Raw genomic sequence first — 18,680 nt, 5'->3', positions numbered from 1 at the left:
AAGGAATTGCTAATGAGTTGTTAAAAGAATACAAGGTGAATTGGCATGGAGGGGTAAAGATAAAGGATGGTACAGAATTGGTTACACCAAGTTGTAAAGGGTCATAGGAATGTGAGAGGCAATGGGGTTGGGTGGAGATGCAAGGGTTGACATAAAGGGTAACATGAAAGGAGTGTTAGGGATGTAAGGTGGCATAGGTTGGCATGGATGGAACATGGGGAATGTGCATGGAGGGGGTGTGAGGGTTGGAAGGCTGCTTTTTAAAAAATATTTTATCCACACAGTTCTGGAGCACATTGGCAAACCAACTCAGCACCGGAGCCATGGCTCTTATAACAGGTGGTGTGCCCAACTTTTAATCCAGACCTCAGCACACTCACCCCCCTTGAAACAAAAATCTGACCAACAGATAGCCATTTTTGAAAGGCTGGGTTCACTCTTCCCTCTCAGTCTGGGAGTGAAAGTCTGGGCCTGAATGTTTCTTATGTTTTCTCTGATAGGTAATTATAAACAATGCATTTTATATCGAACAGTGTATTTGAAATAGTTTATTACTTGTACTTATTGTAGTACTTCTAAGTGCACTGTGGAGACCAAGACTTTAAAATAATCAAGTAACGCATTAGCAATTTGCAGAGAAGCACAAGTTCTTCAGAAAAGCAATTTTTAAAGTACCTGCTTTCCAAACAACATTATCAACCTTCCACATAGAGCGTCAACTTCTAATCGTCAACTAAATCAAGAAGCGGTCTCTGAACTTGGCAATCATTGTCCCCTCTATAAATTCACTCAACAAAACATCATTTGGTTAAAATCTCCTAGAAACCTCACCAACTAGTGAGCAATAAATCTCTTGGTTCAGGAAGGTCTGGGACCTCCAGTTAAGTTTTCACTCCCTAGCAGAAGTGAAGACAAATAAGACCCTCTAATAAGGATTAAATCCATAAATCAATAATCTATTAACAGCCAGATGATTACAGTTTTCTCAGTCTACAATACTGATGTCAAGCATACTGCAGTAAAGTTCCACAACTCACTTATTTGCATTAATTTGTTCCTCAGTGATATTAATTAAATAGCTTGCCAGCCGAAGAAAGAACTCACCTCCACCTGTTGGCAGATTTGAATGAGTCTGCCCATCTGTGATTCCAGCTCCGTATTCCTCTTCACCAGATTTGTAAGGTTAGCCTCCAATGCTTGCTGTGGTGAGACAAGAATTAATCATGTGAGTTTCCATTTGCTGCTATGTCCTTACATATTAGGAATTTTTATGCTTATTAAGTTGAAAGGTGTAGGCACACAAATTGTGGCATGTTGAGTCACCATTAAAAAACAGATCAAACAAAACCTGCAAAATGAATCTACTTTTCTCCAAAGTAATGCAGATTAATCCAAACTCAGGTGAATGTCCCTCCATCTGCACCAATCGGACTTATCCACATCTACTGGTCAACTTGTTAAAAAGATCACAGTGTGCACTGGATTCATGCTCACCAGCACCTGGCTTAAAATAATCCAAACCCACAGGGACATTATAATAGCAGAGAGGGCAGGAGGACGTTTAATCCCATCAATCTGGGCTAGATTCAACTGAATTTTCAGAGTTGAAACAAGATCAGCTAACATGTGATCACCCAATCTAGGCACAACTTATATTTAACTTGAACTTGATAATGTAAAGAGGCTGGACAAAGCATGTTAAATCCTAATGCTCACTGCTATTTATTTTAGGCATGTAGAGGAATCTTTCTAAAATATACCTTTTAATGCAGCATTAATGACTATCAGCTCAATTAGTTTATGATGAATATTGGATGGTGGAGGGGAATTACAGGAATATGCCCCATCTCAAGTTGGTGTAGTCACCACACAAATGAATACGTATCTCTTTATTCTCCAGCCTACTTTACATTTTACTTGCTAGCTGTCTGGGAGAATGGAACAACTGTACTTTATACAGTTATACATTTTATATTACTGCACTGTATGTTGGTTTTGAGGATATAATAAGTGATAGAATAAGACATCACAGATGTAAAAATATCAGATGCAGAAAGCAGAATAGTGGAAGAATAGACTACATTGTACACGAGTGCCAAAGTTGTGAACTTGATGCAAGTGGGAATCTGGTGCAATACTTTCAATACTTGCAGTGGTTTGCATCACAGGTGAACATTTAATCTACTTACAATTTAACCAAGAATAAATAATTGGTTCAAAGATTCAAATCTATTAGTTAAGTGAAAATAGGGCAGAAGAGAAGGCCCAGAGCATGGATCCAAGTGGATGATGCAGTGTATGTTTGACAAATCTAAAAACAATCAAGGGGTGACATATGAATTAGGGACAGGGGTAGGTCATGCAGTTCCTTGAGCCTGCACTGCCATTCAGTAAGATTATCTGATTGTGACTTCAACTTCACATTTTCGGCTACCCCCATAACCTTTCACCCCCATGATCAGCAAGAATATCTCTACTCCTACCTTAAAAATAATTACAGACTCTCCTTTTCAAGGAAGAGAGTTCCAAAGATTCACAACCCTCAGAGAAATATTTCTCCTCATCTCTGTCTTAAATGGGCAACCCCTTGTTTTTAAACAGCCACCTCTAGCTCTAGATTCTCACACAAGGGGAAAGATCCTTTCCACATTCACCTTGTCAAGACATTACAGAACAAGAAATGGGTTGGTGTCTTTTATTCTTTAAGTCATGGCTGTGGTGTAGCCAAGAACTTTAGTTGGTAGTCCAATAAATTCAAAGCATGGCAGGACAGTTTAGTCTTGTCAAACGCTCATCTTCTTTCATGTGGAAACTTCAGGAGTCCCTGGACAACCATATGTTCTTTCAACATTCTCTCATCAGTTTGAGAAGCTCAAGTAGCAACCATCATCACCATAGTGCATCTCAGAGGCTGAGATGAGAACAGCACATTCAGGGAGATGGTCACCTTACATCTTAAAGAGTATGCAGAAGAGAGGGAATGGGTGCACACCAGACAGTCTAGGAGGTCTAGGCAGATATGTGCGTCTTGCTCTCTAATTGGGATTAGTTCTGAATACTGGTGAGGATATTGGTTCCTCGATGGAGTACAGTCAGAGCCAAAGCCTCTCAGTACCAAGGAGCAGTGTTCAATTCCAGCCTCGGGTATCTGTCTATGAGGAGTTTGCATGTTCTCCCCACATGAAAATGGGATGCCTCCGGGTGCTCTGGTTTCCTCCCACATTCCAAAGATGTGCAGGTTAGATGGATTGGTCATGCTTAATTGTCCCTTAGTATATGTGGGCTTAGCAGGGTAAATATGTAGGGTTACAGAGTAGGACCTGGATAGAATTGTTGTTGGTGTAGGCTTGATGGGCTGAAAGGCCTCCTTCTGCATTGAAAGGATTCTATGCTAATGTTGTTTTCAAAAGAATAGGCTGAGGATAGGTTTAGTTGAGATTTATAAAATAATGAAGAACCTCGATAGAGTAATAACTGGCAAGGGAAGTTGAGGAGAATCTTTTTCACCTTGAAGGTGTTGGGGTCTGGTACTCACTCTCTGAAAGTAGTAGAAACACATCACCTTTAAAAAGTATGGGGATATTCTGTTGAAATACCACAACTTATAGGGCTACATACCAAGAACTAGAAAGTGATATAAGGTTGGATAGCTTTTTATCAGTCAACACAATCACTTTGGACCAAATGGCTTCCTTTTGTTCATAAATATTCAAGAGGCTGGATTAAACACAGAGGGCAGGCCCCCACGTACAGTACGGACCAACCCGCCTTCAGTTGGCTGGATTGTTGCACTTTAATTTTTTGGGCGATGGTCCTTTAATTAATCTGAGGTGGGATTTCCATTTGTCCTCAGGAGGAAGTCCCACCTTATGGAACTGTTGGTCAATTGGAGGCCAATGACTCTTTGCCACAACTGGATCAGTAGTCACTGCCGGTATTGCTGCAGGCTAGAGAGGAAGCAAAATCATGGATGTCCCAAACCCAATTAACCCCAAACTGGCAGGGTATGGGTGGGCAGGCTGCTGATGGTACAATGCAATAATTTATAGTCCACCTACCTTACTTCTTGCCCATGGGCAGACAATAAAATTCAGCCCAATGTTACTGTGTTTGTGCCGACATTTTGAGCAACCGCCAAAAGCTCAGTATATCTTGAACAAAATCTCTATACTCGCCTGCTGATGAGCTAACCTCTTTCTATTGATTCCAATACAGCATTCTTTCGCTATTGCATTGAAGTACCAAGTTAGATTGTTTGGATTTATATGACTTATACAGTTTCTTCAGACACTGAGGATTGTGTATAAACTAACTTTCACCTTTTACCCATCATCAATACCGAGGTAGATTTTCTCATATCAGTAATGGAAATAGAAAAGTGGTTTATCTTGTGTATAAGTTTGGAGTTTAATTCCAAATCACACATTATGCACATAAGTTAGACACAAATAATGAGATGGTTCCCACAAATTGAGCGCGTTGCTCACATATTCCAGATGTGTCAGAGACAGTGAAGGAACAGTCTATTCATTTTGAGTTATTGGGTAATAAAACAGCTGGCATAGGAGATCATCTGGAATGCTGACCTTGCAATATACAGTGTCACGGAGTCCTCTCTTCAGCAAATAATATGATGAAATGTGATTGGATTGAATGTGATTTAGTAAAATCAATAAGCACTCATATGAGATGCAAACCATGCCCAGTTTGTTTTTATTTTCACCTGGTCCTAATATATAATAAGTATTGTTCTACTTATTTCTTTAAATCTATTTAACCATTATCGTACAGGCTTGTCTTGTCACTGGATTAGTACCAGATGCTAAACAGACAATTGTACCAGTAATTCCATGCTTTAGTGCTGTGCCAAATATTACATTTAAATAAGCGTATAGAATCTTAGAATCCCTGCAGTGCCGAAGGAGGTCATTCAGTCCATTGGGTCTGCACTGACCCTCTGACAGAGTATCTTACTCCCTTTTGGTTCATTCATGGCTGCCTCATTCCCTTAACCCCACACATTTACCCCACTAATCCCCCTAACCTACACATCTTGGGACACTAAGGGACAATTTATAATGGCCAATTCATCTCATCTGCACACATTTGAATTGCAATTTATATAATATGTCTACTGTGTATATAATAATAATAACACTTATAATAATGTATTATTTATTTCCACCACCAATGACAGTCCTGTCAGTACCTCAGTAGAAATATATAATTCAAAACATTTTCTCCATGCACAGTTGAAGTTTGAGATTATATTGTAGGGTAGATTCCCCAAGTCCTCGCACTCAGTGAGCACCTCACACGCCTTAAGTCAGGAAATGGAAAACCTAACCACGAAAATATCATACCTCTGCATTACAGAAACGCGAGTGACAAGCCTATGGAGGTACACTTTGCAGTGTGTCGTACCTGAATTACTTGAGAGATTCAGTTAGACTGCCACATGACCCCAGTGAGAATCTGTTGGAGCCCAGCAGGAAACAGCAGAGTTCAATGTGCTGGACCTCACTGATTTCAGGTTCTTTTAGTCAGTCAAATAAGGAACAGGAATTATTACAATGCCATTAGTATCAACCTGTCCCATGGAGCAGAGATTCTGGGAACTGGCATAACATTGGAAGGCAGTGTATTGAGAATTGAAATGTATTGTTTTCAGAACAAGAAGCGTTTCTTATTACAAAAACTGGACTTTGCACAGTGGCCGAAGAGAGATTTGAGAAATGCTTACTCCATAATCCAGCCCCTCCACCTTCTCTCCGAAGTGGTAAGCAGATGCTTGATTTACCAGCTGTGTAGGGAGCTAGAGATATACCCATAGTAGGTGACCCAGAAACTTTAGGATCACAGCCTGTAGATTTTTGGGCCAATATATTTATTGACTGAGATGATGGCGTCCATTTTCATGTACATTTGTGCTTCAGATACAAATCAATTTTATTTTGTAGAATTAACTAATCATTTCAGTTTTAAAGTTTATTTATTTGTGTTGCAAGTATGCTTACATTAACACTGCAATAAAGACACTGCAAAATTCTCAATGCTTGTTGGGGTACACTAAGGGAAAATTTGGCCAATGCACCCAACCAGCTTGGGAGGAAACTTGAACACCTGGAAGAAACTCATGCAGATACAGAGAAAACATGCAGACGTCGCACAGACAGTGACTCAACCAGGATTCGAATGCGGGTCCCTGGCACTATGAGGCAGCAGTGTGAAGTCTTGCACTCCATTGCTGCTCGTTAATGCTATTTAATGTTACAATGTTCAAACTTATATGATGTGTTTTAAGGCAGTGGTCCACTAAAGATTGTGTTCACTTTATATTCATTATATCATTGTACAAATCAGGTCATCCCAATACTTCAGCTCATTATCAAGTAAATTCATATTTCTGCTTGAAGTGGCTGGTCACAGATAGCTCTGATTGTTCAATATGTGCTCCTTCAAGTCTGCCTCAACATTAGGAGGGTGGAATGATTTCTGAGCTATGTGCCGAAAAATCTCTGAAAAGCGAACTGTTTAGAATAAGTAATATTCATAAATCCCCAAGCAACACGGTGCATACTCAATATGACAGAGCTTTTGTTGAGATTCAGCTTACAGCAGTCAAAATTCCTCATGTATATTGGTTGGAATAATGCGATGAAATCTCATTTGCAACCTGAAGCTATGAGGTTATGTACGAGCCTGAGCCCGAGACCAGCATTTGAATTAGGGAGACTGGAATATTATTTATACCTTTAGTTTTTCATCTTTTTCAGCCTCTTTTGAACATTTTGGACAGAAAGGGTGTGATTCTCTGGCTGCTCCGTGGTATGTTTTTCACGGCAGGAGGCAGCGCACCATTAACCGGTGGCAAGATCTTCTGGTCCCATCACTGTCAATGGGATTTCCAGCTGGCCGGGATTCTCCAATCTCACCCATGGCTGAGCCCCTGCAAGTACAAATGGAAAATTTGGCATTCCAGCCAAAACTCCATTCACTTTCAGAGGCACCAAAGAATGACAGCCACAAACAAGGACTTAGGTTTTTGGCAATGGACTCCACTGTATGTGGTCGGGAATCCCATGGCTGGCGTGAACTGTTGGTGGGACTGGAAGATCCTGCTGGTGTGAACAACTGGAAAGTTCTGGCAAATGATTCAGAAAGTTACTTTAACCTTGTGTTTTAGTATAATAATGAAAGTTTAAAAAGGCAGGGATGTGAGGCAGTATATGGTTAAGATGCTAAACGGATAGTTTTGACATTGTATTCTCGATCATCAAATGTAATTGATCCAATAGACTGCTTCAGGTGACAAACATCACCACAAAACTATGGGAGGTCCTATTACAATGTATGGGGAAGAAACATTACCATAATAGCAGGATACTAATGTCAGAAGGCGTAATTACACTGTAACACCTATTTCCTGTTGTCACAAAGCATGCTGATGCAGTGGTTATGTTATTGAATTAATTGAGGCCTGCATTCATAATAAAGGAAAAGCAAATTCAAACCCTTCCCGTTATCAATGAGAAACTGACCATGAAAGTTATCAGATTGTCATAAAAACCCAACTATTCATTAATGTTATTTAGGGAAACAAACCTACCATCTTTGCCCATGTTAGCCAACATTTGCTTGACTCTAAACTATCTATTTGAAAAGGCCCAATAAACCATTCACTTGTGTTAGGGATGACAGGATGACAATAATGCCCATATTGGAAGAATACATCTTTTTCAAAATTGAACATTTTAATATATTGCATATTCTTCTTGGAAGCATACCTGAGCTGACAAAGGATGCATTTTCTACTTAACATCCTGAGTTAAGCATAGCATAGGTCAGATCCATAATAATCCCCACCAGACTCTCCTATGTCAGGTATATCATTCTTGGCTGCAAAATAAGTTAGCCCCTATTGCATAAAGAAGATATCTTCATTCTCCACAGTCAGTTTACTGGCTTGAATAAATTTGGCCACTTAAAGACTGGTCAGTGGTTATTCGTTACTAGTCTTTTGCTATGGGATAACCTAATGCCCATGATTAACAGGGTTGAGGCTAATATAACTCACATAGAACTTTCAAACCAAAGGAAGGAGATTCATATCTTCAATTTGATTTCAATGGAATGAAGATCATATAAGTTCAACAATGGCAGGCAAAGTGCTACACCCGGTCATTGTTTCTGTGGTGAAGATTACTCTTATATAATCCTTAAGTGGAATCAGCATGTCTATATGTTGAAAAGAAAACCTATGAACCTTATAGTGCAGGTTTCATTACAAACCAGAATCTTTGGGCTTCTCCCATTCAAACAAATGAATAGCCTATTTACATAACAATTTGGACAGCAGAAGACTTGAGGAAAGGTTGAAGAAGCTGGAAATCTTTGCCCTTGAGAAAGTGCAACTTAGAATGAATGTTATGGAAGTATATCTCTTATTAAAAGGTCACTACGTCTATCTATGCTTTCATTATTTAAGTATTAGTCACAAGTAAAGCTTACATTAACACTGCAATTAAGTTACTACAAAATTCCCCTAGTAACCACACTCCGGCACCAGTTCAGGTTAATGCGCCTAACCAGCACGTCTTTCAGACTGTGGGAGGAAACCAGAGCACCTGGGGGAAACCCACGCAGACACAGGGGGAACATGCAAACTCCACACAGACAGTGATCCAAACAAGGAATCAAACCCAGATCCCTGGCCCTATGATGTAGCAGTGTAAACCACTGTGCCATTATGCTGCCCATTATCACATTCTTGTATTATGTGTTAAAATTGTACCATTGTAAGCGCATTTGTAATGGAGAAACTTTCACAACACCTAACTTCTTTAACAATTGAATGTTTGAATCAAAAAAAGTGCAAGTACTTTAAGATCTACCATTTAAACTATATCAATGACAACCTTAGCATGTCCTAAAGTACTTCACAGCCAAAGTACTTCTAAATTGCAGTTACTGTTGTAATGTAGAAAAACATGCCAACAATCTGTGGATATTTTGGGACTATGTGAGTACCCTCTTATATTCAGATCCCCTTCTTTTGTCCATCATGCCTCTGGCTACAAAATCCTTGGTTACCCAAACATTCTGCTTTCATTCCTACCACCCGGGGACTAGTAAAATTCAGGTTAATGTCTTGGTTTAATGTCTTGTCAGAAGACACAACTCTGGCGTTAGTGGATCTCACTAAAAGTGAAACATTGCCTTATACTCTCTGAAACCAGTGCAAGGTTCCGCATTTGCACAACTGCATCAGGCATGTATAAGTCAGCAATTTAAAACAAGAGTAAATTTATGATTCACCTTAAATTCAAGGACTCAAATCCTTGAGACCGGACATGGAAGAATCAAAGTGCTTGCTGAATTTTATTCCAAATGGATAATCACTGTAGCAAATTCTAAATCATGATCATGTATGAGCTCTGAGAATTGAGAAGCCAATACACTAAGGGAGACAGTGTAATGTAAAATCAAATTAGCCATTCCATTTTAACTTCCCAGTGTTACTGCTATTCCCCGATGATATAATTCAAACATGAGACATTTAGAATGATGCTTTACGCTCTACAGCTTACCCCTCCAACAATCCAGTGCAACTAATGCATGAGCCATCACTATCTTGCAGTTGGTTGCTTCTCTGCCAAATGTATCAAATAATGCAGTGATACAAACAACCTCCCATAGCGGCATAAAAGCTGCTACTAATTAGGAGAGGGATAGAGCCAGATTCGAAGATCAAAGAAAAATTATATTACAGAATGCAGAAAGGATTCAAATTTATTTTTCCATGAAGTTGTTTATGTAGATGATTTGTTTTTTCTCAGAGTGAGTTGGGGCACTGGGGGAGGATTGCAAAAAATCAGAATATGAGAAGAACACCACTTTATGGTGCAATCAGACACTTCTGCTCTTGCTAAAGCAACTTGCAGAAATTAACAAGTGATGTATGTTTATTATGTGGTGGCCGATTGTGTTAGGACTCCTTAAAGTGAAGATAAGCTTAATGAAGGGTTCAATCATTAATCCAGAGTTCTAAACACTCATATGAATCAAAAAACTCTTAAGCTTTTATTCCTGTTCCCATTTAGTTGTGGTGGTGGTGGGGTAACTACAATTAGATTGAGTATTGAGAGTGGCACGGTGGCACAGTGGTTAACACTGCTGCCTCACAGCACCAGGGAACCAGGTTTGATTCCTTGCTTGGGTCATTGTCTGTGTAGAGTTTGCATGTCATCCCCCTTGTCTGCGTGGGTTTCCTCTGGGTGCTTCAATTTCTTCCCGCCACCTGAAAGATATGCTGGTTAGGTGCATTGACCTGAACAGGCGCGGACTGTGGCAACTAGAGGAATTTCACAGTAACTTTATTGCAGTGTTAATGTATGCCTTACTTCTGACTAATAAATAATGTTCTTTTAAATCACTGAGTTGGATGAGGGAGGGAAAAAAACCAAATGATGCTTTTTTTAATAGCCATCATGACCAATCCTGCATCAATGGCAAGCACACATCTGGGTTATCTCAGACTGGGTCACATTTTGCAGAGTGGAGAAATTCACAGTTATACCTGACAGGAAACATTTAAGGGATAACCTTACCTGCTCGGCCTGCCAGTTGATTGGCATGGCAAGCTGGTAAGATAGTCCGAGAGGTGAAAAAATCGGGTTTGCGCTCTGTTTCTCACCTCTCGCAATGTTACCAGTCGCATTCTGCTGGCATAATCATAAGGCGCAAGGCTGACTTAAATATTTATCAGATTATTTTAATATGATTAGTTAGTCCTGATGCAATTGTCCCAGCTCACTTGCCTTAAAAATCTTGCTGGGCGAGGTCCTAATGGGGCAGTGCCAAGAGGGGCCCTAAGGGAAATGGGCGGAGTCTGTGCTGAGAGGCCAGGCCCTGACGAGAGGTGGTGTACTCTGCATCAGGGACTGGCCGGGGCTGCAATCAGCTGGACGGGGGAGGGGAATGATGTCCGGGGGCGGATGCTATTGCCAGATCTGCCAGTACGCTGAAAGATCGGGGTGCCTGTACAATGACGCCCCTAAAGCTCAATAGCCGGGTTCCTGGCGTGAATATCCTCTGCCCACTCCTCCTATTGGTGAGAATCACATTTGGGATTTTTCTTCTAAGTGCCATAATATTGTGTCTGGGAGCTCACCCAAGAAACGGATGTGATTATCTCCTGTTATCATGTTCGTTCGGCACTAAGAATCACCCCTACCCAGTGAGACAACAGTGCTTAGGACCCAATTCTAAGAGTGGGTAGCACATTGAGGTGAAAGCTATTAACTGTTGATCCTCTTCCCACTACTCTGGGAAAGAAATGGATTGAAATCAATTGAGAGCTTCTGAAAATTTGGGAGACAATACAGGCAACTGTGGAAAAGAAGGTTTTGGAATTGTCTTATGAGAAAGAAGAGCCCCACAAAGGAAGATTAAAAACCCTCTGTTGAACTTGTTCATCAGCAATAACCTGACTTTTCAGTCTAAAGGGAAAACCACAGTGGCTTCCTTGCTCAGGTATGTTCAAATTGTGGTCAGGGCATGATGAGGGCATTGGACTGATGAGTATATTTAAAGACGGTCCCTGTTGACTTTTGTGGTGCCTTAGTTGGCCATTCAGAAACCTGATTGAAATTAAGGTGGCTGAAAGACAAGTAAGTAACATTAAAGATTTCAGCTGCCCATCATCAGGCAGGTAGGGTTAACATCAGCCCCATAGTTCTGTTAAGTATTTCTAACGGTGCTATTTGGAATAGTGAGAGTTCGGATTTGGTTCCATAGGCTAAATAAATATTTCTGATCACGTTGTATTTAATAAAAATCTTAGGGGCCAATCTTACCAGCTCATCACGCCGATTGATTGACACGGTGAGCTGGTGAAAATCAGGTGAGAGACGCAAAATTGGGCTCCCATTTCTCGCCTCTCGTGATGTTACCGGCTATGTTCTGCTAGTCAAATTAGCATCATGCCCTTTCCGGGCTTGAAGCAGATTTCAATATGCATGAGGTAATTTACATCTAGTTAGTGAGTCCTGGACAAAATTGTTCAGTCTCACTTGTCCTTTTCTGTGCACTAGTCAAAGCCGTCACTGGCGAGGATCATGTATGGTCACCACCAAGAAGATGGGGCACTAGCATCAGTGGAACAGTAGGGGATCAGCCAGCATGGTGGTTGGTGGTTGGGGATGTATGGCAATCAAGCAGGGCAGCAACCTTCTGGCATTACAAATATTTTACAGTTGTAAATGATTCAGCAATGGGTTTTTAATCACTGACAGGACTAAAATCTACAATACAGGACACAAAAAAAATCCAGCTTTTTTTTGCAAAGGTGGTATATTTATCTCCTTTTCTCTTTCTGACTAACTATTACCTCTAACTTTTACAAAGTTAGTATTTGAACGAGCTGCTCTGTTGGAGTCTGGGTAAGTTTATAAGCAACAACATTTGCTTAAATAAGCAAAATACTGCAGATGTGGGATTACGTGGATGCTGAAACAAGAACAGAGGATGCTGGGAAAATTCAACACGTCTGCCAGTATCTATCAGAAGAAAAACAGTTAACATTTTGAGTTATAGACTATTTGTCAGAACTGAAAGGAGGGAGAATATAGAAACTGCTACAAAAATGTTGCAACATTTTGTTCCAGTTTCTGTTTCTCTCCCGATAGATGCTGGCAGACCTGCTAAGTTTTTCCAGTGTTCTCTTTTCTTCTTACAATCTTTGCTTGTTGGATTGGGAATTTGATTCCAGCCCACACTGATGAATAAAACATTTTGCAGAGGGCAGCATGGTGGCACAATGGTTAGCATTGCTGCCTCACAGCATCCGGGACCTGGGTTCAATTCTCGGCTTGGGTCACCATGTGTGCAGAATCTGCACATTTTCCCCGTGTCTCCATGGGTTCCCTCTGCGTGCTCCAGTTTCATCCCACTGTCTGAAAGACATGCTGATTAGGTGCATTGGCCATGCTAAATTCAACCTTCATGTTTCAAAACAGGTGGCGGAGTGTGGCAACTGGGGGATTTTCACTGTAATTTCATTGCAGTATTAATGTAAGCCTACTTGTGACTCTAATAAATAAACTTAAACTGTCCGAAGGACTAATGGGTGCTAAACTGACAATTTCACTGTTTGATGCAGTCAATGGCTGATGTTAGAGGAGATCTGAAATGAATAAATGGGTTTTTTTTTGAGTGATAATTAAGGAACGTTGATGGGTCAATAATTTTACATCAGATCTGCTACACTTGTTCCTTAATTAATTCAATTAATTACTGTCGAATTTCTAGATGATAAAGGAGAGCAGGAATTATCCAAATAAATTCATGCCATCTTGATTACAATCCTGGTTGAGCTTGCACTGACCAGCCCTTTCCTGTGCACGATGTGCAATAACACTAGGGTGAAGCAGATACATCTTGGCTCTGTTCCAATTCCTTCCTGTCTGCCCCCATTGAGACCAGTTTATGGGACCACCTGTAGAAGTGTGACAATATAGCTTGTATAAGGAAGCCAATATCTGTATTTGGAGGAAGAACATTTAGTGGAAACCTCCTCTCCTTAGACTTTCCCCCTTATATCTGAATTTCCAGAAGGCATTTGAGAAGATGCCGCATCAAAATTATTGCAAAATTAAAAGCTCATGGTGCAAGGGGTAACATATTAGCCTAGATTAAAGATTAGCTGGCTGACAAGAAACAGAGGCTATACATAAAGAGGTCTTTATCTCATTGCAGGGTGTCATGAATGAAATCCTGTAGGAGTTCAGCCCATTACTGAGGCTTGAACATCTTACACCAATAACTTAAATGAAGCAAGTGAAAGCATGATAGCTACATTTGCAGATGGCACAAAGGTAGGTAGGACAGTATGTTGTGAAGAAGACATACGGAGTTTGCAGGTGGATACAGATGGTTGGGTGGGTGGGCAAAAGTCTGGCAAATGGAGTTCAAAGTGGGGGAGTATGAAGTTGTTCACTCCAGCAGGAAGAATAAAAAAGCAAAAAATTACTTAAATGAAGAATGGCTGCACGATGCTAAGGTAGAGAAGGATTTAGATGTGAGTTCTTGTGCGTGAGTTACAAAATGTTAGTATGCAGGTACAGCATGTAATCAAAAAGACAAATGGAATGCTATCCTTTATTATGAGAGGAGCTGAACAAAAAAAAAATGATGTTATGCTTCAGTTGTACCAGAGGTTGATGAGACCGCATCTTGAATACTGTGTGCCATTTTGTCTTTTTATTTAAAGGAAGGATATAAATCTGTGGGAAGCAGTTTAGAGGAGATTTACTAGATTTATACCTGGAATGAGGAGCTTATCTGATGAGTACAGGCTGGAAAGGCTGGGCTCGTTTCCACAAATTCAGAAGATTGAGGGGTGACTTGATTGAAGAATATAAGATCCTGAACAGGACTGACAAGGTGGACGTTGAGAGGATGTTCTCTCTTGTGGGTGATTCCAGAACCAGGGGCTGCTGCTTTAAAATTAGGGGCTGCCTTCATAGGACAGAGATAAGGAGAATTATTTTTTTCTCAGTGGGGTTGTATGACTTTGGAACTCTTTGCCTCAGAAGGCAGTGGAAGCCGGAAGCATTTTTAAGGCAGGGGTGGGACAAATCTGAAGAATCTAAGGTAATCGGGGATAGATGCGGAATGTTCAACTTAGCACAAGTAGATCACCCATAATCTTATTGAATGGTGGAGAAGGTGTGAGGGGCCAAATGGCCTACTTCTGTCCCTGTTTTGTATGTTCATAGAGATGCTAGGATTCTGAGCAAGCAATGAAAGAAGAAAGGCAATACTTGTCCAAGACAGAATGGTGTATCGCTTGGAGAAGAACTTAGAGGTGCTGGTTTTCTCACAATTTTTCTGACCTTATTTTCCTTGGTGGTAAAGGTTACAGAGGAAAATGCACTATTAATGTGATCTTGGCAGGTGGCTGCAATGTGCACCTTAAAAATTGTACATTCTGAAGCTAAACTGTGCTATTTATGGAGTGAAGTGCCCACTGTGCACGGGTAATGACTCCTGACCTAGCTACACTGAATCAGAATGGGTGCTAAACAGTAGCAGAAAAAAAACATTTAAGTCAAAGGAAAAATACAACATTCTGGCAAGATTCTAGCAGACGTTTTGAAATAATAGCTGCAATATACTAGGTTTTTTCCAGATGAAGTAAAAGCTTGGTCTATTTTGGGAATGAAAATGGTATCAAATTCAAAAAGATCAGTCTGAGGAAAAGATCACTGCTGGCTTCAGGCTTGAAGGAAATTGAACAGCCCCAGGGGTTAAGAAGAGCTCATTCAGTTTCAATGTACTGCATCAATTTCCCCTCCACATCCTGTACTAGTTCAAATTTATGACACAACTAAGCAGAGCTGAACCAGCAAGAGTTGATGTTAAATTTTTCGAATATAACTGATGCAAGAAGTTTAAGTCAATGGCTCAAAAACTTCTTGTTTGTATCTGGTAGGTCAGGGTTAGATTAAGCAAACTAGCAGAGGGTGTTTTGACTGTGCTTCACAACACAGAAAGATTGTATGCATCTTCACCATTTCTTCTGCAGCCTGTGGTTTGCAAAATTGTCAAAATTCGACAAATAAAAAATGTAATGACTTCAACGAGGCACATGAGGTTGGGAGTATGAACTCCCTGATTGAGTAAGACAGTTATGACCTCAATCAGGAAGCCTCACCTGTATATAAAACCAGGAGTATCAGGTTTTCTGGCACTCGGGATTCTGTGTTTCAGAAATGCTCTATAAGTGGAATAGAGTTTGTAAATAAAAAGGGAAGCCGGTGAAGGGACATTGGACTCTGAGGTCCTTTTGTTTAAAAAAAAAGGCCTGGGTTGATGCATTCTTTTCATCTCTGGCCAAAAGCAGGACTAACTCACAGTGCCATAACCTCCACCAAGCAGTAGGTCCCAAATCCACCTCAGCCAGACTAGGGATTTAACGCTGTGTTGTTGGCACCAATCTGGTTCACGCTGCTCAGCCAGCCAACTGAGCCAAATAGCTCCCCAAGGAGTCCCGGTCATTGCAACATACACTTTTACAAGCACATTGTAGCCCGAAGCTACGAATAGAGATGGTTGAAGTTCCAACTTTCTTTCCATCGTGTGTCTGACCATGAATCTTCTACTGCCTACCGTGGTGTGTGTTTGGAAGGATTTAAAAGTTGATACTCAACCTGTTTGGCTGTGTTATGAGTAGACTTTTCATGGATATCAATGCTGGAATGGTATTTAAACCTGGTGTTTCTGGCTCAGAGGCAATGGTGCTACGCACTGCACCACAATATACCTCCCAATAAGTGTATTGCTGGCTACAGTTTAATAAAGGGGTACAACTCTAACAGAAACCTACAACTCTAGACTTTCCTATTACCTGCAGTACCAGAAGTAGTGCAATAGTGGCAATACAGCAATATTAATGCATAGTTTTCATTACAAATATAAATGTAAGAATGTAAGGCATTAAAATGACCACTATGCCCTGCCCTTACTTTATCAGAAGACAAGGACTTCTGGTTTGGCTTTCCTTGTCTGGATTTTCCTCTTCAGTGATCCATTTCCATGACTGAGGTCACCTGGTGAGATTCCCACAACCAACATTATTTTTCAACTATCCTTTCTTGAGCTATGAACTCCATTGGTAAGATGAGCATTTATTGACCATCCTTAATTAGACTTGAAGATGGCAAAACTGCGTCCTTGAAATGCTGCAGTAAATATTATGTAGATGTAACCATACTGCTATTACAGAGGGACACAGCAGTCAGGATATTATGCGATTTGGAGAAGAGCTGGTAGGCGGTGACGTTCCCATGTGTTGCAGCCATAGGGAGTGAAGCCAGCCAAATTTCAGTCATATGATTCCAGCAGGTTTAGACAGATAATAGGAAATACGAATCATCAAGTCCGCTACCATCCAGACCTCCAGTATATCAAATGCTGCAAAGAGTAAGAGGAAGCTGGCAAGAACTTAATAGAGGCATCTGTAAAAAGGGCCTCTTCCTTTCTATATGGTCAATGCCAACTGCTTCCTGAAACCACTTTCTGGATGGGGTGTTGAAGTGAGGTAAGTGGGTCAGACTGAAAAGAAAGCTCATCACTCTAAAGTTTTGCCACAGGAACTCATTGAAACAGAGCCCAATGCACCTTTAAGGAAAGAATAGGTAGCTGTTGGAAGTAGAGAGTGGTACATTTTGGTAGAAACAGAGAGGAGGGCAACAAGATTAAATTTGACTTTCCTGGCAAAGAGGTAGTCTCATCTCATTGCATTCTCCCTGTAATAAGTCTTGATGAGTGTGAGACACTGCAGATTCCATTCCTGGCTTCATTGCAAAGATTAGATTACTTTGGCCACAATTAGACAGGATGGATCTGTATAACAAGCACCCACAGTAAATGATGTCAAACCAGTGACAAACCTTGCTTCTGAATGTGGCTTATAGAGAAAGTAATGCTTGGGATCTGAGGTACATTGAAATGAAAGGGAAGTACACAGTATCATTATACAATATTTCAGCACTTCACAACTGAAGCAGTGACATCTCATTAGAGCATTCTTGCAGTAGCTGAAGATCTATTTGTTCCTCTAAAACCAGCATGAATCCACCATGTTGTCAGTGCGTAACAGTGGAACTGAAGAGTACCGATAATTATTAGTGACAAATACAATCAGTGTGGCCATAAAAATTTATGGGGCTGAGAAAAGTCCAGCTGGCTTCTTAAAGTTCATCCTGCTCTAACTTTAAGGTAAAGGTAAAGTTTTTATTTATTAGTCACAAGAAGGCTTACATACACTGCAATGAAGTAATTGTGAAAATCATCCATTAACTCATCCATTATGGCATCTGATGGTATTTCAAATAATCTGGATGCTTTTTCCTCTATTACCTTGGTTCTAAACTTTCCTTTCACTGATTTCCATCTGTATTTTTGGGTCCTCATGTTTGCTTCAAAGTGATCAATGTTATTAAGCTTGGTGGGTGATTGTTAAGTTTTTTTGACTATGCTAAAGGGAATATATCCTCACAGTGAAATAAGCTGTAGTGCTTATCAATTTGTGTTCATTGCTGCCATCATACAAAGAGAAAGTGTATTGAGCTCTGTAAGCATTGTCTTTCCAAATGTTTGCCTGAAGGGAATGGGTGATAAAATTTCTTATAAACTGTCCATATATTACCGAGTGTACCTCAGAATTTCTTATTTATACCGTTGCTTCTGGAACTGATTATTTCCAAATAACTTTGGACAATAGTTCAGCTTGTACAAACTAGCCTAACATTACGATATTTTCCATCTTCCAAACTGACAGATGTAGCAGACACGCATTTCGTTTTTCAGTAAGCAAATTATATGGTCGAGGTGAATAAATAGGTCTGTACCGCACCAACATATTACAGAGGCGTTTAAAGGACACAGGATTCAGTTTGCTTACAGAAAGTACCATCAAGTTTCTAAACTGCAACAGTAACCATAGTAACCAGGAATTGCCCATGGTTAAATTGTGGAAAATTCCCAGCGTTTATCATTCCAATACAAATCCTGAGTGATAAAAATCAGGGAATGAAAAATACATTATCTTCCTCAACCACTTGGCAGGTTATGCATTGACTCTGTTCATGCTGAATTATCAGTAAATTAATGAA

General features: G+C 40.3%; 1 protein-coding gene across 3 annotated transcripts in view; it reads right to left on the bottom strand.

Moving 5' to 3' along the window:
- The window catches only part of mid2 (midline 2), a 267,487-nt gene that overhangs the window by 57,442 nt on the left and 191,365 nt on the right, over window positions 1–18,680 (bottom strand). For all 3 annotated transcript variants that reach the window (XM_080187569.1, XM_080187568.1, XM_080187570.1), the window contains exon 3: window positions 1,105–1,200. In XM_080187569.1, coding sequence (XP_080043695.1) covers window positions 1,105–1,200 — 96 coding nt within the window. The remainder of the gene's footprint in view (window positions 1–1,104; window positions 1,201–18,680) is intronic.

Source organism: Carcharhinus amblyrhynchos, chromosome 4 (genome assembly GCF_965287045.1).
Source record: "Carcharhinus amblyrhynchos chromosome 4, sCarAmb.v2.hapA, whole genome shotgun sequence".
In the NCBI taxonomy this organism is placed as follows: Eukaryota; Metazoa; Chordata; class Chondrichthyes; order Carcharhiniformes; family Carcharhinidae; genus Carcharhinus; species Carcharhinus amblyrhynchos.
Note: the sequence above shows the minus strand (reverse complement) of the source record. Positions and strands in the feature narration are given on the sequence as shown.